The 23,696-nt window shown below is 44.9% G+C and overlaps 1 protein-coding gene across 7 annotated transcripts in view; it reads right to left on the reverse strand.

Annotated features, from left to right (window-relative positions):
• Window positions 1-23,696, reverse strand: part of TBC1D22B (TBC1 domain family member 22B) — an 83,399-nt gene that overhangs the window by 5,694 nt on the left and 54,009 nt on the right. For 2 of the 7 annotated variants that reach the window (XM_077904192.1, XM_077904190.1), the window contains 5 exons: window positions 23,305-23,380; window positions 20,649-20,776; window positions 20,280-20,375; window positions 15,358-15,428; window positions 14,815-14,931 (listed from right to left, as the gene is read on the reverse strand). In XM_077904192.1, the coding sequence (XP_077760318.1) occupies window positions 14,829-14,931; window positions 15,358-15,428; window positions 20,280-20,375; window positions 20,649-20,776; window positions 23,305-23,380 (474 nt within the window). In that variant the 3' untranslated portion in view covers window positions 14,815-14,828. Of the gene's footprint in view, window positions 1-1,449; window positions 3,429-3,583; window positions 3,689-14,814; window positions 14,932-15,338; window positions 15,429-20,279; window positions 20,376-20,648; window positions 20,777-23,304; window positions 23,381-23,696 lie in introns of those variants that run through there. The other 5 variants (XR_013383595.1, XR_013383594.1, XM_077904191.1 and 2 more) reach the window with 5 other exon arrangements.

Here is a 23,696-nt window from a genome sequence, read left to right on the forward strand (position 1 = left end):
TCAGCCGACTGAGCCACCCAGGAGGCCCTCTAAGTGATATTTATATACCCATGTTCATAACATTATTCTCAAAAGCCAAAAAATGGAACCCAACTGATCAACAGATGGATGGAAACAAAGTATGGTGTGTGTGTGTTGGAATATTATTCAGCCTTAAAAAATGGAAGGAAATTCTGATATAGGCCACAAATTGAATGAACCCTGAGGACATTATGCTAAGTGAAATAAGCCAGTCCAAAAAGACAAATACTGTATTATTCCACTTATGTAAGTTGCCTAGAGTAGTCAAATTCCTGGAGATACAAAGTAGAATGAATGGCGGTTGCCAGGGGCCATATGGAGGAGGAGATAGGGAGCTGTTGTTTCAGGGGTACAGAGTTCTAGTTTTGCAAGTTGAGTTCTGGAGATGGGTGATGGTGCTGGTTGCCTGACAATAGGAATACACTGAACACAACTGAACTGTACACTTCGAAGTGATTAAGATGGCAAACTTTATGTTATGTATGTACTGCCATGACTTTTATTATTTTTAAAAGATTTTTTTTATTATTTTTAGAAGACTTTGTTTATTCATGAGAGACACACAGAGAGAAGCAGAGGCACAGGCAGAGGGAGCAGCAGGCTGCTTCCTTTTTCTTTGTCCCCTTTATCCATCCTGTTGCTTGGCAAGTGGATGCAGTGGCTGGAGTGCTAGTTGCTCTCTTCCCGTGAAGACCTAGAGAAGGAGTCCAGGTTCCTAAAGACTGTGAATCAGACCCATCATGCTAGCCCTGGGTGGCCTACTTTTGGGCTTTCATGGGAGGGAGAATTAATTTCCTTTGGCTTTTTGTTTAAGATTTTACTTATTTGAGAGAGAGAGAGAGAGCACGACCAGGTGCTCCAGGTGGAGGGCCAGAGGGAGAGGGAGAAGCAAACTCCCTGTTGAGCGCAGAGCCCCTTATGGGGCTGGGTCTCCATCCCAGGACCCTGAGATCATGACCTGAGCTGAAGTCAGACACTTGACTGAATGAATGAACCACCCAGGTGCCTGGTAAATTCCTCTGTCGTGTAAGCCACGATTATTTTTTGGTTTGTGCTGCATGTTGCTGAATGTAATCCTAATCTAGATCCTGATTACTGAAACTAAGCAACACTCTCAAAGGAGTCATAGGAAGAAGTTCTGGGTGAAGAAACCATTCAAGTGTTTATCACAGGGCTTGCTTGGCACGTGGCAAGGTACTCTATAAATGTCAGTGGTTAGGTCCCATGTTCATTTTTGTATTTTCTGCAGGATCCATCACAGAGTAGATGCTCAGTCCTCTGTGACTGCCTGGTGATTTTCTGTTGATCTCCTGCTTGCCCCACAGAGGACTTGTCCCCTAACCCTTACTAATACCAGCAAGAAAAACCCGAGGAATGGGGACCCCTTTGGTTCCAGGTTATACAAATCCATGGGTGAAAAATCAGCAGTGGAGGAGGAAATACACTATTTATTTACAATTCTTTCACTTTATCCACAATTTCCATACAAACATAAAAACTAAAAAAATAAAACCACCACTTGGGAACACAGGTGTCTTTCTTTAATTAGTCCGGTTGATGGAGGGCCACAGCCCTCTCACTCTGTGAAGGAGACCATTGAGGCACACTGAGGGGGAAGAGGAGACGGTTAGGAAGAATGCCTGAGAAACAGCTCCAGATGAGAATGTAACATGCCAGCGTGGTGGAGCTTCACTGGCAAAGACTCAAAGGTATCACCCACCCGGGGACACTGACCGGCTTCTCCAGAGAATGACGGCTGCTTGCCACCATACCCCCACTGCCCCTCCACTACGAAACTCCAGAAATCAAACAGGCACCACCCATCTCATGAGCTGGGTGGGGTATGAGGGTGACAGTGGGGGACCCTGGATGCCTCTCACTGAGAAGAGCCCCAAACCCCAGGGAGACACAGAAAACCCCTCTCCTTGGCACGGATGAGTCAGTCACAGCTTCTGTCTTGAATATGATGCTGACTTAAAACGGAAAGACAAAGGCTCTCCCCCAGCCTCCTGGGGAAAGGGAAGGGCTGAAAACATGCAGGAGGGCTTCTGCCTCTGGAGCCACCTCTCTGGGAGGCGGCTGGGCTCCAGTGAGAGGTGGGGGGGCTCTGTCCACCCCTCACGGGGAAGGAGTGGGGCAGATGCTCCACAAAGAGCTGGGGAGGGAAGAGAGGAACACTCTGAGACACTGATGCTCGGGACAGCCGCCACCGACTCGCCACCGACTCTCGAAGCAGCTCCATCTGCTCGGTGGCCTGCGCTTGGCAGACTCCCACTTTTCCCCTCACCGGAGGGCACCCAGAAACCAACCTGGAGCTGCCAAACGCACCTGCCTGGCAACTTCCTCTGTGCTCGTGACCTAGATTGCTTTCACATGTTGATGCACATTATAAATATAAAATCATATCTGCTACAAAGAGGACATATATTTGTACATCTTTACCCATATACATAATAACACAATTTACACATAATATCTTGGAGTGGGTCATCATGGAAAAAGGGTTTGTAGAGGTATAAGGCCCCTTCCCCCCTCCCCTGCCCTGATCCTTCTCAAGGGACGCCTGTATACTTGGTCACCGGGGCCCTTCCCAGCTGTTTGTCATGGGGCTGGTCTGGATATGTGTAACTAAATGCTGATGGGTGTGTACACCCACATATACACACAGACGCAGGCACACACAGACATCTGGTGAGAAAAGGAAAAAGAAAATTCCTAGCCCTTGGGTGCAGGCCTCTTCCCAGAGTTAGAAGCATCAGTACCTCCATCTGAGGACAACAGTCTGAAGCTGCCCCTCACTGGCTCAGACAAGGGCAGAAGGGGAAGGGCTAGGATGGGAGGGGGCGGGGGCAGGAGTCTTGAAAACATAAGGCGTTTTTTGACCTGTGATCAAATCAAACTATGTCACAAAAAGCAACGGCATCAGTCAGGGGCCAGGAGGCGAGAGACAGTCAGCCCATGTAGGGACAAATCCCTGAGCCTTCCCCTTCTTTTGTCCAGTTTCTTTTAAAGGGGCAGACAACCCTGTACCTCCTTTCCTGTCTTCTCCCAGAGCTGGGCCCATCCACATGTCATGGAATACTGAGAGTGGTCCAAGAAACACATCCAGAGACGTGGAGTGGTGGACAGGCACGCCAGAGTTAAGACCTGGGCGGCGGATGTGAGCTTTTTACAGCAGGAGTGGTTCCTGGCCGGAGTCCACGGCTCGCACAGTGGCCACAGTGATCAGATTGCCATCAGAGATGGGGACAGTCTGGGTCCCCCTGAGGAGACAGCACCTATCGGCGGTAGTGATTAGGGGCATCAGCGAACATGTACTTTAGTCTGTACGCCTCAGCGAGAAGCAGCCCAATCTCTTCGTTGCCCCAGTGTATCGTAGGTAGGTTTTGTAGCAGCATCAGGAGACCCTGGAAGGCCAGAAAAGAAGCTTTTTATCATGCCGGTACTATAGACCAAGGGATCAGCAGGCCCTGGAAGGGGGGTCCCTTCCTTCTGGATCACACATCCCATAGGGTCAGCTCCCTCCTCCCAAGCGGCACTCAGCCCCCAACTCCCAGTTCACCTTCAGGAAGCTCTGAAAAGCCTCTGTTGATTCTCTCGTATCCACTAACACCTGCCTCTTTTAAAAATACTATAAACAGAGAACGACACCAACAAATAAAGGTATCTAAAAAGAGAAAAAAAATCACGCATCATCCAACTACACCTCTCTTTATTTTCAAGTTTTTCTTTTCAGCCTTTTTCTCACATACCTATTTCTTTAAATAGCTGTGATAATAGTTAGGATTTTTATATGCTTTTAAATCATCTCCTTTTACTATAACTTTAGTGTTTTTCCATGCAGCCTTCAAAAAATGACTATTGTCAGTGTTAGTATCCCATCATGTGGCTATACTCTAATTTACTCAACCATTTACCTTTTGTTAGATATTTGTTTCCTTAAAAAAAAACTTTATTCAAAAAAACCCCTTTATTCATATTCATAAATGTGTATCCTTTTGCATTTGCTACATTCCTCCCAATCCCAGGGTTCACTTCTAATTGTATTTATTTAGCCTCTGCCCTATTCTCCTGAGACCGCCTCAATCTACCTGTCCAGTTTATTTTCTAATGCCCATGCCTCCTCCAGCTAGGTCCATTTCAGCCAGGTTGATTTGTGCATCCATGGTTTTAATTTATGTTGTTCCTTTAACTTGGGAGACTTTCTCTTTTCTCCTCTACCTATCTCAATCCTATTCTGTTCTCAAAGCCCAGGTCCCTCAAACAGCTCCAGAGAGACAGCCTGTTAAAGAGGATATTAGAATAAAAAGAGAATGAGAGGTTGTCTCTATAATTTAGGTCACTACACTGCTGCTGCTACTACTCAGTGTTCTTTATCCATTCCCTGCCTTTTTAAAAAAGTCTATTTACTTATTTATTTTTAAGTAATCTCTACACCCAACATGGGGCTTGAACCCACAGCCCTGAGGTCAAGAGTCATGTTATAAATAACAAGACAAAACCCAGAGACATAAGGAGACAGGCAGACTTGATTACATATAACTTCAATATGTCAAGAGGTGCCGAAGGGTGGCGCAGCGGTTTGGCGCCCGCCTTTGGCCCAGGGTGCGATCCTGGAGACCCAGGATTGAATCCCAAATCGGGCTCCCGGTGCATGGAGCCTGCTTCTCCCTCTCCCTCTGCCTGTGTCTCTGCCTCTCTCACTCTCTCTCTGTGTGACTATCATAAATAAAAAAAAATAATAAAAAAAAATAAAAAAAAAGACATAAGAAACTGACTAAAATATTTTGTAACACTTTAAAAGACAAAATGTTACCATCCGTAATCAAAAAGGAGACCCTACAAATCAGTAAGAAATAAAGAAGAGCACCAAATAGGAAAACAGGTGAGTCATATGGAAAGGTAATGGGAAGAGTCCCCATGGCCGACCCACATGACGAGTATTTTAAAAACCTTGCTTTTAGCTGATCTGGACACTCCAGCAATGTTTTGTAGTTTTCAGTGTAAAGGTCTTGCATATCTTTTATGAGATTTCTGCTTTTAGAAACTTAGCTGTGCACAAAGCTGCCCGTGGCACATCACTACTATGTATGGCCAAGATGCTTAAGATCCCAATCCTGGGACAGTGTAAGCCCGGGGTTCTGCCCTAGACCACTCCTTCCCCACTTCCCAGAAAGCAGATACCAATGGAAGAGTGGAAGCAGTTATCTCAGACCATAAGATTAAAGCCGTGTGTTGAAGACGGCAGAGCAACAAGACAGAAGAAATCTGAGTCCCTGGCACTTTGGTGGTGGAACAGTAGCCCTGGACTGCTTACACTTAGACTACTTATTAAACGAGAAGTAAACAACTATCTTGTTTTAAGCCCCTGTAGTTCTAGGGTCTTGGTTACAGTAGACAAGTTTTATCATCTTAATAAACACAGGCTGTATCTATCAAAACTAGAAATGCACATGGGCTTTGATCCAGCAACTCTACCTCTGTCTCCCTGTCTTTAGGAAATATTCACACTCCCCCACAAAGGTCTTCACTGCATGCACCACTGCTTCAAACAGCGGGGGTTATCCACATCATGATATACATGGCAGCACACAGAACATATGAAGGAGAAGGACATGCGCCGAGGTGGAAAGATAATTAAGACATTTTTAGGAGTAAAAAAAAAAAAAAGCATTGTAGAAAAATACTTATATAATGACCCCCCTTAGGTAAATAAGAAAACACAATATATTTCTATATGTATACAAAAAATCTAGAAGATGAGGAGGTAAACTATTAACCATGGTTACCTTCAGCGACAAGAGACTTTCACATTTTTCCCATTACACTTCTGTATCATTTGAGCAACCCTGTGTTTTCAATTTTTACAATGAAATTTTTTGAAAAAGATTTATTCATTCATTCCAGAGAGAAAGAGAGAGCGAGGGAGTGCATGGGGGCAGGCCGAGGGAGAGAATGTCAAGCAGGCTCCCTGCTGAGCAGAGACGGGGAAGGGACTTTTATCTTAGGATCCTGAGCTCGTGACCTGAGCCAAAACCAAGAGTTGGATGCTCAACTGACTAAGCCACCCAGGAGCCCCAACTATACAGTTTTTATATATTACTTATACAGCAGGGATCCCTGGGTGGCGCAGCGGTTTGGCACCTGCCTTTGGCCCAGGGCGCGATCCTGGAGACCCGGGATCGAATCCCACATCTGGCTCCCGGTGCATGGAGCCTGCCTCTCCCTCTGCCTGTGTCTCTGCCTCTCTCTCTCTCTCTCACTGCGTGCCTATCATAAATAAAATAAAATAAAATAAAATTACTTATACAGCAGAACATTCTGTGGTGCTTTTGTATAGTAACAAGTAAAAAAGCAAAAAATAAATTACTTGTAACTTCGTAATCAAGAGGATTACTTTTAAGCATTCTAGCATATTTCCTTCTGAAACTCCTTTTTCTGCACATTTTCCATAGTTGAAACATTTTCTCTATATAATTTTGAATCTGTTTAGCATTTATCATAAACATTTCCTCTAATATTAAAAACTCCTCATAGGTACTTTCTCGGCCAAAGAATTTCTCATGATGCAGATATACCATAATTTACATCTTCCTGTTTTGAGCACTTAATTATTTCTGGTTTTTCATTATAATGAAATTATAACGAATGCCTTGTGCATAGAGCCATATTTTAGATTATTTCCTTGGAGCTGAATTCCTAGGAATGAAATTACTATGTTAAAGAATACAAACATTTTAAAGGTACTTAACACTCATTCAGAAAATGCATTCCAGAAAAATGCTCATTTCCCTAGATCTCCACCAGCACTGCATACTCTTAACAAACACATTTTGTTCATTGTAAACCTCTTTCCTGAGATCTCGAAGCCTCAGTACAGAACTCAAAAGCCTTAAGTCAAAATGGTCGTGAGCTCACGGGAAGAACACAATGAGAAAGGAATCACGCTACACGCTTCTCTATGTATGTTCATACTCCTCTCCCCCACCCATCTTGGTGGCTGGCATCCACTTTAAATTTCCCAAACCCTGCAGGTAACCACCCCTTACCACTGCATTCTTGTTACTGATATTCATTCAACCAGATTCATTACTCAGCTAGTTACTGATATTCACTCAACCCACCCAGATACTACCTTTGCTTTTAAAAATGCTGTCAGCTAATCTAAACATCTCTGGAGGGTGCTTTTCTCATGGTTAACAATTCTCCTGGGTTGTCTTGGCCTGTTCTATGTCTACCTTGTTTTTTGTTTTTGTTTTTAATCTAAACTTTTAAAAAAATGTTGCCCTTGTAATGCAACTATTCTAATTTGATCCTCACCTTTTCTGTACTTCAGACTCTTTGGCTATCTGGAGAAGCCTATGGATCCCTTCTCAGAATGATGGTTTTAAATACATAAAACACACAATATCACAAAGAAGACCAGTTAAATTGAAACAATTATTAAAATATTTTTACACAGATTTATGATACCATCATAGATGTGCTTTATTAATATATTCTAGAATAAGATCTAATGGCAGATTAAATACCATTATTTCAAAGTAGTTGTGAACACAAACAATGTTGAGATATCTGTAACAACTTCATAGGATATGTAAATTTCTGCAATTAGTGACAAAAGTAGGTACTGCACATATTACTGTGCTTTCTTGGCTACATTCATCATTGTTGGAAATGCTACTTTGAGTTTGGGGTTATTGGAAATAAAGATGATATTATGTTTCCATTCATTTCTAGGGGTCCTCTGACTTCTTTTTCTTTTTTTTGGAGGGATCCCCTGACTTCTAAACATAGACCCTAAGTTAAAGTCCCTTGCTCTTGTAGCTTGCCCTTCTTTTGAGTCCCACCACAGCCAATAAGAATTCTTATACTTCCCTTCAGAGTAAGTTTATTTTTTTAAAGATTTTGTTTATTTATTCATGACAGAGAGAGAGAAAGAGAAAGAGAGAGAGAGAGAGAAGCAGAGACAAGGCAGAGGGAGAAGCAGACGCCATGAAAGGAGCCCTATGCAGGACTCAATCCTGGAACCTGGGTATCATGCCCTGAGCCGAAGGCAGACATTCAACCACTGAGCAACCCAGGCTTCCCCAGAGTAAGTTTAATACCCAAATATCTATCTTAATGCTAATCTTCTATTTTTAGCTTATTCATTGGAAAACATTTCTCTCTCTCTCTCTCTCTGTACAATTTGCTTTTATCATTATAGAATTTCAGTCCCATTTTCAATCAACCTGCTGGGTGAGGTCAAATTGCCATCCTATTTCCTTTTTTTTAAGACTTTATTTATTTGAGAGAGAGAGATCATGAGCAGGGAGCCGAAGGCAGACGTATATATATATTTTTTGTATATTTTATTGGAGTTCGATTTGCCAACATATGGTATAACACACAGTGCTCATCCCGCCAAGTGCCCCCTCAGTGCCCGTCTCCCAGTCACCCCATCCCCCCGCCCACCTTCCTTCCCACCACCCCTTGTTGGTTTCCCAGAGTTAGGAGTCTCTCATGTTTTATCACCTTCTCTGATATTTCCCACTCATTTTCTCTCCTTTCCCCTTTAATCCCTTTCACTATTTTTTTATATTCCCCGAATGAATGAGACCATATAATGTTTGTCTTTCTCTGATTCGAAGGCAGATACTTAACCGACTGAACCACCCAGGTGCCCTGCTATCCTATTTCTTGAGGACATACTTCACTGACTCAGAACCAACCCCTGCCCTCCATGGAAGGGGAGCTAAAGGAATGATACATGGTTAGCCTCATCCAGAACATAAGCAAAAAGATCCTGGGAACTTGCAAGCCTTAATGAAACCCTTGGGGTTTCAAGTGTTTATCCTACCTATCATCACAGCCAGCAGTTCCAACCAGGCTGCAAAAGTGAATCGACTGTAGGAACTCTTAGAAATGCTTGGGTCCAAGCTTCATCCCTGGAGTTTTGGATTCTAAAAACCTGGGTAGGACCTGGGAATAACATTTCTCCAAAGATCCCAGTAGGCAACCAGGTGTGGGGTTACCACTAGAGGGATTAAAAAGCTCTTAAAGGAAGAAAAGCATATTTGGGATGCAGACCAAACAGTGAGATCCCAAGGAAGGAAATGTCTAGATGTTACACAGTGAACGACCTTTCATTAAATAAATCAAGGTAAATCTATAAAATAAAATATCTTGTAGCCAATTTGGTATTTTAATGTTTTCACAGTTTCTGTACAACCATGTACTCATGTAATGTGTAAAAAGTACAAAAATGGGGGAAATGTAGATGTACAGTTTTTGACATGATAGAACATCCACCATATTTTGTAAAGTGATAAAAGGGGTTACAAAACAAGAGTATATAAAATGGTTGCATTAATGGTTATATACACACAGCATGTATTTATTTGTATAGATTTGCATGGAGAAATGTCTGGAAGGAAATCTATCATCTGTGTGTGGTAAGGGTTCAGGTACTTGGTCTTTTGTCCTCTTTGCTTGTCGGTAGTTCTGATTTTTCTATAACGAATACCTATGGCTGCATAATTGATTAACGATATAGGGGTAAATCTCTCTAGAAGAGAATATCCTTTGCTGGGATAGAATCAATCTATAATTTCCAAATCCTCTCACCTTGCTAGAAACCTCCAAGAAGCCTGGAAATTTAATCCTGGCCAAGTTAACACGCCTGTGCGCCCTAGGCAGGAAGGCGCAGCATGAGGAGGCACTCTGCCACCTAGTGGCTATTCCTAGGAACTGCACCCTTATCATGGAGCCGCATCAATGGGAAACCGGGCCCAATGCATTACATATAAATTTGGGATAGTAGAAAAAAATTAGAAACTAAGTGGCTGGGGGAAGAAGGTATTAATCACAAATCAGGTGCTTTTATCTAGGAATAGAGAAGATATACCGTGGGGGCAGGGAATAACTGAAGATTTGCTACAAAACCAGGTCATAGGAGCACAAAGCCTGACACGCAATGGGATGAAATACAATAGTCATGACAGGACAGCTTATGGCACAAACAGCAGAGAGCAACTCCAAATTAATAGGAAGGGACCAAAGAAAAGTTGGAAATGGCTAAAATAGCAGAAAACAGCCTGACCTTGGTACCGACTGAGAATCCAGAGGATCCTAAAGGAAAAGGAGTATAGCAGAAAAGTAATTGGAGCCATGGGGGTGGAGGAAATGATAATAAGATAAATGAGCCAAAGGAGAAGGGATAGAGGTTATAACCCCATATGGAAAAGGTACAGGAGAAGCCCATTAGAGTATGTCTAATAGATGGAAGAACTTCATCCTAGATGAAGAACATCAAGGGTAATAATCATTATAGTGACAGTTATCATTTATTGAGCACTTACTATATACCAGATGGGGCTCTAAGTGCTTTACACACGTGCTCTCTATTGACTTACTTAATCTTCACATCAACTCTACGAGATGCATAATATCACTTCCATTTTACAGATAAGGAAATTGAGGCAGAGAGATTAAGGAATTTGTCCCAGGGTCGCACAGTAGTGCTGGGCTGGAATTTGAACCCAGGCACTCTGGCTCTAGAGGTAGTGCACATAACCACTATAATATACACTGCTTGCCCTGGTGTAAGAAGAGAAGTGGGGCAGGATACAGTAGGAACAAGAAGAAAGGAAGTCATAGTAGAGGCTGTTTGAAGGAGACGTGGAAGAGCTGCTTGATTTTACTCAGTGATAAGAACCAAGCACAACCAGACAGGATATGGAATGATTAACAGCAAAGAATTTAAAGACCACATAAAATATACACTATTAAGTAAGATACTGTGTGTAAAATCACTTAGCAATACTGGAACATCCTTTGCAAATGTAAAGTGTATTCAAGCATGTAAAAATATTTTCTTAGTCAAATAAGCAGCACTTTAAAATAAATCCTCCGTTTTGAAAATCAGCGAGGTAGCAAAACAATTCCCCTGGTTACAATATAAACTTCCAAAAACACGTCCTTGAATGTAAACTTTTTGAGAGTGTTCATTGGTTTTCTGCCAAAGTGCATTTAGCAAGTTTCCCATCAGAGAAGACTATGCTGTGTCCCCCTCAACAGTATGTTTTATGTCTACAGACTGTGCCCTTCCTCACGCCAGCCTGCTTTGGGTGAAAGATCTTCAGTTCCCAGGGCTCCCTGGGTAGGATTCAAACTGACAATTCACTGGATGTCTGTAAAGACGGGGCCTGCATTGGACAACGTTCTGAAATCCTACCCTCAAGTATCTGCAGGAGTGGTGGGTGGGTGCCATTGGGTTGAAGGGATTTACTTATATCTTGTTTGTTATCTAGGCCTGGGACACTTTGTAGGCTTAGCACTGTTTGCATTGAACAACTCTAGCCTGCCTCCCACCAGACACCTGCAGAATAGGAATGTCTCCAAGGTTTTCTTCTGCAGGATGAAAGCAGATTCTCAGATCAGCCACCACTTTGGTTTAGGGTCATCAGCTGGCCCCACTGACTCCTTGTCGGTTCTCTTTTTATATGAAGGAATTCTGATTATTAGCCTTTGGAGTACCCTGCACTGTGCTTCTCAAAATCAGTTTGGAGCCAAGACCTTGTTGGCACCTGTCCAACATCCTGTGGGTCCCATGCTCTTCTGGGTTCTCAGAGATGCTGCTTTTTCTAAGATGACTTTTTAGACTGTGGGGCAGTGATGGGTAAATCCCAGGTGGGTAAATAAGTGCCTGCTCTCTCTGACTCAGGCGCACACACACCTTTCCCACTCATAGTGGAAGAGTTTTCAGGCTCCCTGTGGGTTACTTAGTACAAATTTTCTTTCTTTTCTGTTTCTTTGTTTCTTTCTTTCTCTTTGTTGCTCTCTAATATAAACTAAGGGTTTATTACAAAATACAAAATGAGGGCAGCCCCAGTGGCGCAGCGGTTTAGCGCCGCCTGCAGCCCAGGGTGTGATCCTGGAGACCCCGGGATCGAGTCCCACATCGGGCTCCCTGCATGGAGCCTGCTTCTCCCTCTGCCTGTGTCTCTGTCTCTCTCTAGCTGTGTCTCTATGAATAAATAAATAAAATCTTAAAAAAAAAAAAATACAAAATGGTAGTTTATCAGGGGTTCAAGATAAAAAGAGGCTATAAGCCTGCCCTGGGCGAGGCTGGGGGCCAGAAGCCAGGCTCAGGAACTGGCCAAAAGTCACTGGTTTACAACCCCCCGGCAGACTGTTGTTCTCCAGGATTGCTGCCAACCAGTTCTTATCTTACTGCTTGTATGCTGCGTGCTCCAAGGCATGGATCCCTGGTGTAATGTACATGTCTCTCTTGAAATGCTGGGGTAGGGATCACAAAAGCCTGACCTTGATGGACAGCATGCTATAGTGCGGGAGAGTGGGTATGAAGGCCATGGCCACCTTCTCAGGGTCACTCACCTGAAGCCAGACTTGCTGTACTACATTCAATTTTTCTAGAGTCTGTGGCAGCTCTGGGACACAGATGGAGCAAATCAGATCAAAGACCCCGGGCACACTGCTCACGGGAACCTGCTTGTCCTCTTTATTCATACCATAATTCATGTCCATAATTCCCAGGTATTCTCCAGAGTGCTCACAGACGAGGAGGTTGCTGGTCTCCAGTTCTCCAGGAAGCTGTTCCCACCCTGCTGCTGCCCATCACCGGGGAACTGCTGCCGACCTGTACAGGTGGTCTGTACACATTTTTTTCCCCCGAGTACCCACAATTCAGCATAACTCACGTTCTTCTACATGCACACTGTAGTTTTGATTTTTGGAAGTGTCTTCTTCTCCCTTCCAGCAACTCCTTTTGTTTTGGTCTAACTATGTGGTGGTGTGTTGACTCACAGAGGGCCTGCCACACATTCCCTCACTCACAGAACTCATTCAACAATCTCCTGTCCTGGGTTTCACCTGTTAACCTGCTTTGGGAAGCCTCTCCCAAAGTCTGACGCCCACAATCTGCCCTGATTGATGTACTCTATTGCTGGATGTCAGGAATAAAAACATGGTTTCCGGTGATCGAATTCTGTGGCTCTGCAAGCTCATTTAACATTCCAGCTTCAGCCTTAGCCAAAGGGCAGGAAAGTACAGTCTCTGCTATGATTCACTGCGACTCCCTAGTTCACTCTGCTGGCCTCCTGGGGTGGGACCCAGGCATCCGTCTCCTTCCATCTCCAGAGAGCAGGCAGTGCAAGTCAAGGCCCAGACATTCCTGGGCCAGGCTCTAGGCCCGGGCTGTTGATATGATGAAGAAAGGGGGTCAAAGATTCCCCCTGATTTAGGGTCAAGCCCAGAATCAGGTTTTGCAGCACTGTCCCCTCCTACTGTGCCCCACTGCCTTCTCTCTGCCTCTTCCCTCCGCCAACAACGCAATCTCCTACCTCTACAGGGCCTTCGCTCTGGCTGCATGTCTGCTAGGAAAATTTGCCGTGGCAGATCTTTGTGCGGCTGGCTGCAGCTGCCATGTCCTCTCCCTACCTTACCACCAGGGAGATGGCATCCAGCAAACTGCAGGCCAGGGACAAGTGCTGAGGAGGGCTGTGTGGGACAGCAGGCCTTCCAGCTCTCAGCTGCTCAGGCTAGGTCCCCAGACAGTGCCCTTTACTCACCTCCTCCTTCGAAGGCCAGTGGTGGCAACAAGACACCTTAATAGGCCTCCCTGGGCAATAGAGCTCTCTCTAGGCTCACAGCTGGGGAAGAGAGGCATTCAGTCCCTCCCTTGGCAGCACAAAGCTGTACACAGGAGACTTGCCAGTTATGATCAGGGTGCTCACATCCAAGGCAGACCTGCCTCTGACTACCACCAAAATTTCCCCTCTGCCAGGGTGTCCCACCATCATCCATCACACCCCCAACACTCAGTGTCACACAGTCTCTTGCACAGCTACTCTCCTCACAGTCAGTAGCCCTAAATCCTAGGGTCACCCTTTTCCCTTCAAGCACCCAAGAGACAAATAACATCAGGATCCTCACTTAATACCAAGATTCCTATGTGAGAAAGGAAGAATTTATCCACCTTGGTTTAGGTAATTATTACATGGCCAACTGTCTATTTAGTAGGCAGATTTAATTTTTTTATTATTTATTTGACAGAGAGCCAGAGAGAGCCAGAGAGCACAAGTGGGGGGAATGGCAGGGGCTAAGGGAGAAGGAGGCTCTCAGCTGAGCAGGGAGCCTGATGTGGGACTTGATCCCAGGACCCCATGATCACACCCTGAGGTGAAGGCAGAAGCTCAACCACTGAGTCATCCAGGTGACCCTAATAGGCAGATTTTAGTGTTAGTTTTCCTCTATTATTTACTTTCCTCAATGGTGGCCTCATCGCAAACTGAACCATGTGGCCTTCTATCATGCACTCTGCTGCAACTCTCTTTTTTACTTTTCAGCAAGGCATAACTTACAAACAGTAACTACACAATCTTAAGTGTACACCTGGATGATTTTTATGTATGTAGCCACCACTAGATCAAGATAGAGAACACTTCCCGAGCCCCAGAAGATTCATGTTCCTCGCTAGTCAATACTCCCTCCACAACCAGTGACTTGACAGAGATCATGAAAAAATTTTTACCTGTTCTTGGACTTCACATAAATGTTTTCCTACAATCTTATTTCCAAAGTTATAATGATACCTCTGAATATTTTTTAGGGGCAAAATATTGGCTTAACCAGGGCTCCTTGGAGAATGGGTGATTCCAAGGTGGGGCAAAGAAAATGTAAGCTGAGAACATCTCATGGCACCAGAAAATAAGGAAGTGCCTTAAAAATGACAGGATCATGGAATGCCTGGGTAGCTCAGTGTGTTGAGCATTCAACTCTTGATTTCACCTCAGGTTCTGTGATCAAGTCTCCACGTCAGGCTCTGTGCTCAGTGTGAAGTCTGAGATTCTCTCTCTCCCTCTGGCCTTCCCCCTGCTCATGCGTGCACTCTCTCTAAAATAAAATCTCAAAAAAAAAAAAAAAAAAAAAAAAAAGATGGGATCAAAAGACATCTTAAAGGAGCACCCAAGGACCAAAGCTGAGACAATCTGAATAGCAAAATAATGAGTGTCTAATAACCCATGAAAAAAAATAAACACCCATGAATCTATACTGATATAAATAAATACTTGAATAAATAAAGGGGAGACAGGGACAGCTCTCCCTTACAGAAGAATGGCAACTAATAGATATAGAAGAAGTGGTGAAAATAGAAAATCTCCATTAGGCAAACATCTTACAGGCAAGAACTGTTAATGGATATTAAGATTAGTGGGTGAAATAATGATGAGAAACAGTGGAATTATATAGTATCAGTGTTTCCCCAGAAGATACTTAATAATTACCAAAGGGGAAATAGTAACTTTACAGTGGAGAAGTCTGGAGACCTACCTAAGGCAAGTGATTAAGGGCAGCAGGAATGAGACATGCCATCGCCATGGGCCTCCATATGATATGAGATCCTGAGAAGAACACATCACCTCTGTGGTTTCTTCCCCAAAAGGTATGACTCTCAATGTCATTGTAAGAAAACATCAGACAACCCCAAAGTAAAGGTCATCCTATAAAATAACTAATCACTACTCTTTAAAAGTTTTGAAAATTTTCTTTGTCAAGGAAGACAAAGACTGAGGAACTGTCCCAGATTAGGATCCTAAATTGGATCCTGGTCTAGAAAAAAGGCATTAATGGGAAAACTGGTAAAATTCAAATAAGATCTGTAGATAAATAGTATCTTATCAACTTGAAGTTCCTGGTTGGTTAATTATAGTATAGAAGATGTAAACATTAAGTGGATATGAGTGGACTATTTGGGAACTCTATTTTTGCCACATTTCATAAGTATAAAATTATTTCAAAATAAAATATAGAGTACACTTTTGTAAAAACCTGGTTTGAGGGGCACCTAGGTAGCTGAGTTGTTTAAACATCTGCCTTCAACTCAAGTCCTGATCCTTGGCCTGGTCAGGCTCCCTCTCCCTATGCCCCTCCTTCCAACTCATTCCCTCCCCCTCCCCCCCTCTTTCCAAAATAAATAAATACATCTTAAAAAACAAAAACAAAAACAAAAAAACCCTGGTTTGAGTGGAGTCCCTCCTCCTGGGGCCCCTCCTGCATCTGACATTCAGCCCCTAGAGCGCTGGTGGCTCTCTCAGGGCCTGGGTGGGACTCCAGGACTTCCCAGACAGAGGCCCAGACCAGCAGCTCCAGCAACTTGCACACACGCCCAGAACTCCCTGTTGCCTTCAGGCACGGTGGTCATTCAGGCTCCGCCTGGGTTCCACCTTCCCATGGAGACCAAGGAGGGAGGGCAGGAAGAGGAATGAGGAAGTCACAGGTCCTTCTGGCAGCAGCAGAAGAAAAACCCAGGAGCCAATATAGTAGAACAAGAAGAGGACCTTGGAGCACTTCTTTCTCAGTCTTAAAACAACCAATCTGTTGTTAAACATTTACTTTGTGAGAAGAAAGCCTGAGAGTGATTGTCAATGAAAGGGGAGAATGGTGGAGGGTAGAAGAAGCCCTGAGAGGGGGAGGAGGAGGCAGTGCCTGAGGCAGGCAGGGCAGATCCTTGCCTGGGACCTTGAGTAGCTACTGTGTGAATTCAGCTCAAGTGCCCCAGTTGTCTGGCCAGGCCCCTAAGGCAGAGGCAAAAGAACACAATCCATGTGTGTGGCACGGATTCTGGGTATCAACCACTTACTCCCTGGGTGACCTTGGGCTAGTTAATCTCGCTGAGACTAAGTTTGCTCATTTGTAAAATGGGAAGGAGGGTGCAGTTATTATGATTTACCTTGTGGGACTATTGCAAGGATTAAATTAACACAGTAAGTATTTAGATTAGTGCTTAGAACACATTAAAGTGCTAAGAATTCTCTGTTATTCCATTGAACCTTATGAAATTGCTAGTATCTGACCATTTGGGCCTATAAAAACAATGCCGTAAGCCTCACCCCAATATTATCATGATCCTTCCATTAGACCAGCCCAGGCTGAAAGCCAGAAATGCCAAGGGGCCCCCCCATGCCATGAAAGAGCCTTGGCCCAGATCTGTAAGAAGCTCTCATTTCAAGAGGTCCATGGCTCAGAAGATGGGCCATCCTGCCCCTACTTCTGTGTACCGAGCTGCCTCAGGTCCCCTTGCTCAGAGGTCTCAGGAAGAAAATATCCTCAAGTGATCCTCCTGTCATCAGTTCTTGGTCCCCTCTCCCAGGCAATGTGAATCCAGATATCTGCTCAGCTAAGGAGAAGTAGGTGCCCTTCCTTCTGGGGGCTTTTGCCACAGCTGTGACACTGCTCTTTGCCCCACACCCTTTGACACCCCCTCTCCAGTCCTGTTTGTTCAACCAGCTTGGTAGTTTCTCCCAGGATCAGGTAAGTAAGTCACATGGTTTACTCAGAAGTCACACATCTACTCAGACGTGGTTCCTAAAACTGTCTTCACCTCACTGAGTATTTTTCAGGGAGCAATAATAATAATAAGCGCCCTGTTCTGAGGCTGTAGGGCAACTACACCATTCTAACTGCTTCATGTGTATTAACTGTTTAATCCTCACAATAGCCTTAGGAGGTAGGTACTCTTATCCTTATTTTACAGGTAAGAACATTGAGGCACAGAAAGTCAAGTTACTTTGCTTAAAGTTGCACACCTAGAAAGGTGGCAGAGCTAGGATCTGCCCCCAGGCATGTTTTCTCTTCTTAGCCATAACATCATGGAACTGTGGGGCTAGGAGGGACTTTGCAGATTATCCAGTTTAACTGTCCCTTCCATTTCGTCTAAAAGAAAAAGGTGACACTCCTCGAGTAGACTAAGTAACGTGTTAATAGAGCAGCAGGCACAATCCTCACTGTCATTCTGTGGGTTACTGAAGAAAGACCTCAAATCCATCAGATAATCAAATATGCAACCCAGGAAAGAACATCTCTATGTCTAACATAGTTTTAAAGTCACAGACTATTATGGTCCTGCGCTCTGCCAATATTGTGAACTGCTAAAAGCCATTCCAGGAATCATCTCCACCTCTCTGAGCTAATCTGGGAAGCACTTTTATCACATATGACAAGGCCCTCTGAGCCTGGCTCATGATAACTAAATTAGACTTCATCCTCTTGAAATCCTGCTCCACCTCAACCACATTATCAAAATTGATAGCTTACCCCAGCACACGGCCATTCCAGCCCCTCATGCTCATTTATCCTAGGATGTCACATATGCTGCTTGTTGGCAGAAGCTGTGGCTCTTTACCAGCTGCCTGTGGCCTCGGCACCATAGCTAGCATCTACTCACAGAAGCCCGCTCTCCCCTTTGCTTTCCAAAGCCCTTACTTGGGCAAGTTGGGTCCCGTCTTTCCACCTATCCACTGAGCAGACTTCTGTTCTTTAACCACCTAATGACAATTACAGAGAGGTACAGCTCTGGGATCACAGAAAGCCTTCTGTTACTCTTGAGAACACCTATGTTAGTAGTTAGAACTTAGAAGAACAGTTGACCTTCTCTGGCTTTCCCCCCTGCTTTTAAGAGTCATAGATGAGGGAGGGAAGGAGAGAGGGAGGAAGAAGGAAGGAAGGAGAAATCCCTTAGTCCAGAAATGTACAAAGCAGAGAAAGACAAGCCCCCCAGCCTACCCCAGATAGAAGAACTATGAACAAGCTCCAGGCCTGTCCCTGAAGACTGCAGAGCCTCGCAATCCATCTCCTTGAACCCAATTCCCCATTACCCCTTCTTGTGGGCCTCTTGGAACAGCAGCTTGGCTTTCCATCGTTTAACACGTACCCTCCGTCTTCTTCACATCCCTAGCCAAGGTTTCTGGGCTGCCCCACTCTCCCTGGCCACCCCCCTCTGTCTCCTTTGCTCTGTCCACCTCTTCTCCCCAGCTGTCTCACAAAGGTGTGGCAGTGCTCAGGCCTGGACTTCTCCTCTCCTCTGTCCACACTCATTTCCTTACAGGTCTCTACTGTCCTGGCTTTAAGGACCATCTAGCCAAAGGTTCCTAAATATACATGTCCAATCCAGACCTCTTTCTCTCTTTTGAGCTCTCAACTTATAAGATTTATTTGCCTATCTAGATCTCCATTTGGGTGTCTAATGGCAGTTCAAATTCGACATGCCAAACCTGAACTCCTGAAAGTCCTCCATAAACCTGTTCCTCCTATAGCCTTCTTGTAAACTCAGTCATCTTGACTCAACCCTTCCTGTCCTACTCTACACCCAATTCATCAGGAAATCCTGTTGGCTCTATTAACAAAATATATATATGATCTAATATATATGCATGCACACACGCGTATGTGTGCATACACACACACAAAGATCTGCTCACTTGTCACACCCCCACTGATGCCATGCAGGTTCAAGCCACCCTCACATCTCACCTGGAGGACTCTAACAGCCTACTGGGTGGTCTCCCTGCTTCCACCTTTGTCCATACCTACAATCTACATAGAAGTCAGAGTGATCCTTTAAAAATATAAGTCAGATCATGTCCCTCCTCTGCTTAAGACATTCTTATGGCTCCTCTTCCATTCAAATAAAAGCCCAAACTTACAGTGGCTACAAAGTCCTCTGTGACCTGGGTATCTTGTGACTCTGGCCTTACATTTTCCTATTCTTCCTCTGGACCATTCTGCTTTAGGCCACACTGGCCACCACGATTCTGTAAATAGCCCAGGCACACTGCTGCCTTAAGGCCTTTGCACTGGCTGTTCCCTCTGCCTGGACACTCTTGTGCCGCAGATGTCCATGACTCTCTCACCTTGCTTGAGCCTTTGCTCAGATGGCACCTTCTCAGTGAGCCTATCCTACTTTTTTTGAAATTGCAAACTGTCCCTTCCCTACCACCTAATAATTCCTTTATCTTGCTCTACTTAAAAAAAAAAAAAAAAAAAAAAAATTCTCATCACCTTCTAACATTCTGTTTAATTTACTATGTTCTTGCCTATTGTTAAGTCTCTTCCCAACTAGCGTGTAAGCTCTCTGGGAATAGGGATCTCTGTCTGATTTACTTTTCAATGTATCCTATGCCTCCAACCGTGCCTAGAACATGGCAGGCATTCAGCAAAGGCTTATCAATGAATGAATGAAATATCTCTTAGGCTGGCTTAACTGCTCTGCAGTATTTCAGGCCCTAAGACCCTTCTTCACACTGCAGAATTCTGGGGCTGGCTGACTTGGCCATTCTGCCAACTAGGAGGGGCAACCTCTTCTGAGCAGCCTGTCTCCTTCCCTCTTCCCGGCCAGCCACCTGCCTTAGTGCCTTCTATGTGTACAGCCCCATGAATGGGATAACTCCCCTCAGCCTGGGCTCCTGGCCACTTACCTGAAAGTCCTCCTCATCCAAGATCTCCTTTCTCCACTTGATCAAGAAGGCTGCACACACGTAGAGATGAAAATGGGAGAACCCTTCTGGTTCAGACTGGGGAGGGAAAAGACAGTTAGGTCTCCAGGCCCTGACAAGGAACTGGCTTTAGCCCTCTTGGTTCCAATCCTCCCGCAAGGTAGGCATACGGCACAGCACTCCTTCCATGGCTGGGCACACAGAGGCCCGAGCAGACTGTGCAGAGGTCCTTCCCCGGAGACTAAGGCAGACACAGAAGTGGGAAGGAGGTGAGGGAACTTCTGAGCAGTACATCTGCCAGGGCGAGGAGCCTGGTGCCTCAGGGACAGCCTAGCATGGAGCACTTCATACCTGGTATGTGTCCCACAGACGGATGGTGCAGCGAAGGGGAAGCTCCCGCATGAGCAGGTTGTTCATCCAACGAAAGGCAAACTGTAGGTATTCGACCTCGTACCTCCTGAAGTGATTATGTACCTGCTCTGAAACAGGAGTATCATTGGCCCCAAGAGCACAACCTAGAGGACTGGACCCTGACAGTCACATGATCCAAAAAGGCAGTTTCAATCTCTCTTTCCCCACTCCTCCTGGGGAAGCCAGGCACAGAAAAGCCACACTGGCATCTGACCATCCTTTGTGTTCGATGCCACCATCTCACAGCCACACTGTATGGTTAACGCAGCCCCACATGTAGTAAAACTAGCTTAACATCCATGGTGATGTTCTAGGTTCTTCCTTCACAGGCTTGCTCTTGCCATAAAGCAGTAGATGTGAGGTTCACTTGGCTGCTTGACCCTATTACTCTTCAGAGGAGGAGTCAGAATGGAGCAGAACCATGGGGGTCACATTGGTCATCCTCCTGCCGGTGAGGACTTCTTCCTCAGCATCCCTGACAGACAGCAGCCAGCAGGGACTTAAACACTGCCAAAGAGGTTCACTGACTCCATTAAGGGCAGCCTCTCCCACTGATGCATTAAGTGATTCCCCAGAGAGTGCTTCACCATATTCAGTAGGAACTGGCTGTCCCCTTCCTGACTCCCACCCTTAGTGTTTGTGTGGAACTCTGGGACAATCCCAAATCCATGTTCTACATGACAGCCCTTTAAATAGTGCTTAATAGCATTAAAAAAAAAATTATTATCCTCCTCAGTTTCCTAATCTATAAAATGTGGATAATCATTCATACCTACAAAGGTTTCAGGGAGGATAAAATGAGGAGACAAAAGTGCTTACAACTGCAGCTGGCATGTGGAAAATACATAAGATAATTTTTTGAAAGAATAATAACAATGGTTATTTCTGGGGAATAGAATTTAAGGAAGGGGGAGGATGTGTTACTTTTTATTTTTTATTTTTACAAATTGTTTTTAGTTTTTTTAATGTGCATTACTTCTATAATTCAATCAAACAATAAAGATACATACACTTAGAAATCCCCTATCCTAAAATACTATGCCTTTACTATCAGGTATTTGAGGGCAGAAAAAACAAGGATAGGGCAGACAGTGGCAGAAAGCACAGCACCTGCCCTCTGGAACCTGGGATGAGGGATGCAAGAGAGCTGGATGTGGGCCCTGTGCTGGCTAAGGGTGGGGTCAGGGTGATGAGACAAAGATCGAAAAACATCCTATGGACGGATGTGCTAGAAACAACTGTAAATCAGCAAACAAGACAGGAAGACTGAAATCCTAAGTCAAAAAAGGAAGCTGGAGGGACACCTGGGTGGCTCAGTTGTTGAGTGTCTGCCTTTGGCTCAGGCGTGACCCCAGGGTCCTGGGATTGAGTTGCACATTGGGCTCCCTGCCGGGAGCCTGCTTCTCCCTCTACTTATGCTCTGCCTATGTCTCTGCCTCTCTCATGAATAATTTTTTAAAAAAAATCTTAAAAAAAAAAAAAGGAAGCCAGAATGAGTGGAATTCACCAGGGAAGGTTTTCAAGAAAAGAGAAGCTGGGGAGGAGAGAAAGATACGCAGTTTCTGTACGGGGAGTCAGATGGGGGGAAGGCAATGCTTTGGTGAAGCACAAGATCCACGATAGAAAGTCAGGAAATGAGATGTCTTAGTCATGTAGTATCTAGTGGAGTCATAAGAAAGCTTTACAACCTAACTAGTGCTACTGAGCCCACTTAACAGAAGACCTTGCTGTGGTGTTCTAGGCTATCATTATGAAACTTAATTCTGACTTCTCTTTCTGGGTCTCAGTTTCTTCATCAGTAAGAAGTAGGGCCTCCCAAGTTGTCTTTTAGTTCTAGAGTTCGTGATCCCAAGCCAGAGCCAAGGAATTACTGTGAGGCTTCAGCTCCTCAAAGCCACCCTGTTTCAGAAGGAGCGCCATGTCTCACTTCCTGCCTGCCCCCCTCACCCAGCCCAAACTGGTCACAGGATGCAGTGGAAGAGGCCTGCTATGGGCCGGACTTGAGGAGTGTGCATCAAGCCCAGGAGTGACATCACCACATCAAGGCCAAGGTCAGACTAGAGCTTGATGCTTAAAGCAATGGAGAGCCATGAGAAGCTTCCAAGCAGGAGAGAGACATGACCAGAACAGTGCTTTAGAAAGATATGGTTGTGTGACAGAAAGTTTGCAAGAGGGAAGAGTAGGGAGGAAGCAAGTCCTTCTAGGAGGAAGCTATAGAAGTCCAGGCGTGGCTGGACCAGCTGTGGCTAGGAAAATGGAGAAGAAAGGGTGAATCTGAAAAGAAAAAGAGGGAGGGAGGGAGGGAGTAGGGCTAAAAAAAAAGAAAAAAGAAAGAAAAAGAAAGGGTGAAGTGAAAGGAGATGCTGAAAGAACTGATAGAACTTGGTGACAGAAAACAAAAGAGAAAGAACTTGAGGTGCCAGCAGAGCTCCCCTTCCTCTTCCCACTGAGATGTGGAAGGACGAGGGTGTCGCCAACAGCACAGAGTGAGTTGGAGAGGGTGGTGGCGGGCTGAGGAGAGGTCCCAGCAGCACTGCTGGCTTGTGTCAGAATCATACTGTGCTACTGCCAGAGAATTCCTCTTCTTCCAACCTACCATCAATCCGGCTGACAAGCTCTTCCAGCGCCTTGACCTTCTTCTGGATCCCTGGTTGTGCAAAGGTGTAGTTATCCTGCAAATGACATAGAGCCCAGGATGAACAGGGAGTCCAAAGTGGTGCTACCACTCTCAAGGTCACTGAAACACGTTTAAAAGCACAGGCTGTTTTTCCAAAGCTGCTACCAGCGTTCTGAGGAACAAAAGGAAATCGGCAGAACAGCCAGCACAGGAAAGGCCTGGCAGAGCCTCACAATATGGAAGTGAACCGCCTGGCTCGGGGTATATGGGAGAAAGGAGTGGCACACTCGGAGGACAAAGCCAGGGCAACACAGAGACCTCCTCAGAGTCCAGGTGACGCTAGACGTTTTGTAAGCTGTAAAGCTAACAAA

This window comes from Canis aureus, chromosome 7, assembly GCF_053574225.1.
Source record: "Canis aureus isolate CA01 chromosome 7, VMU_Caureus_v.1.0, whole genome shotgun sequence".
NCBI classification, from domain to species: domain Eukaryota; kingdom Metazoa; phylum Chordata; class Mammalia; order Carnivora; family Canidae; genus Canis; species Canis aureus.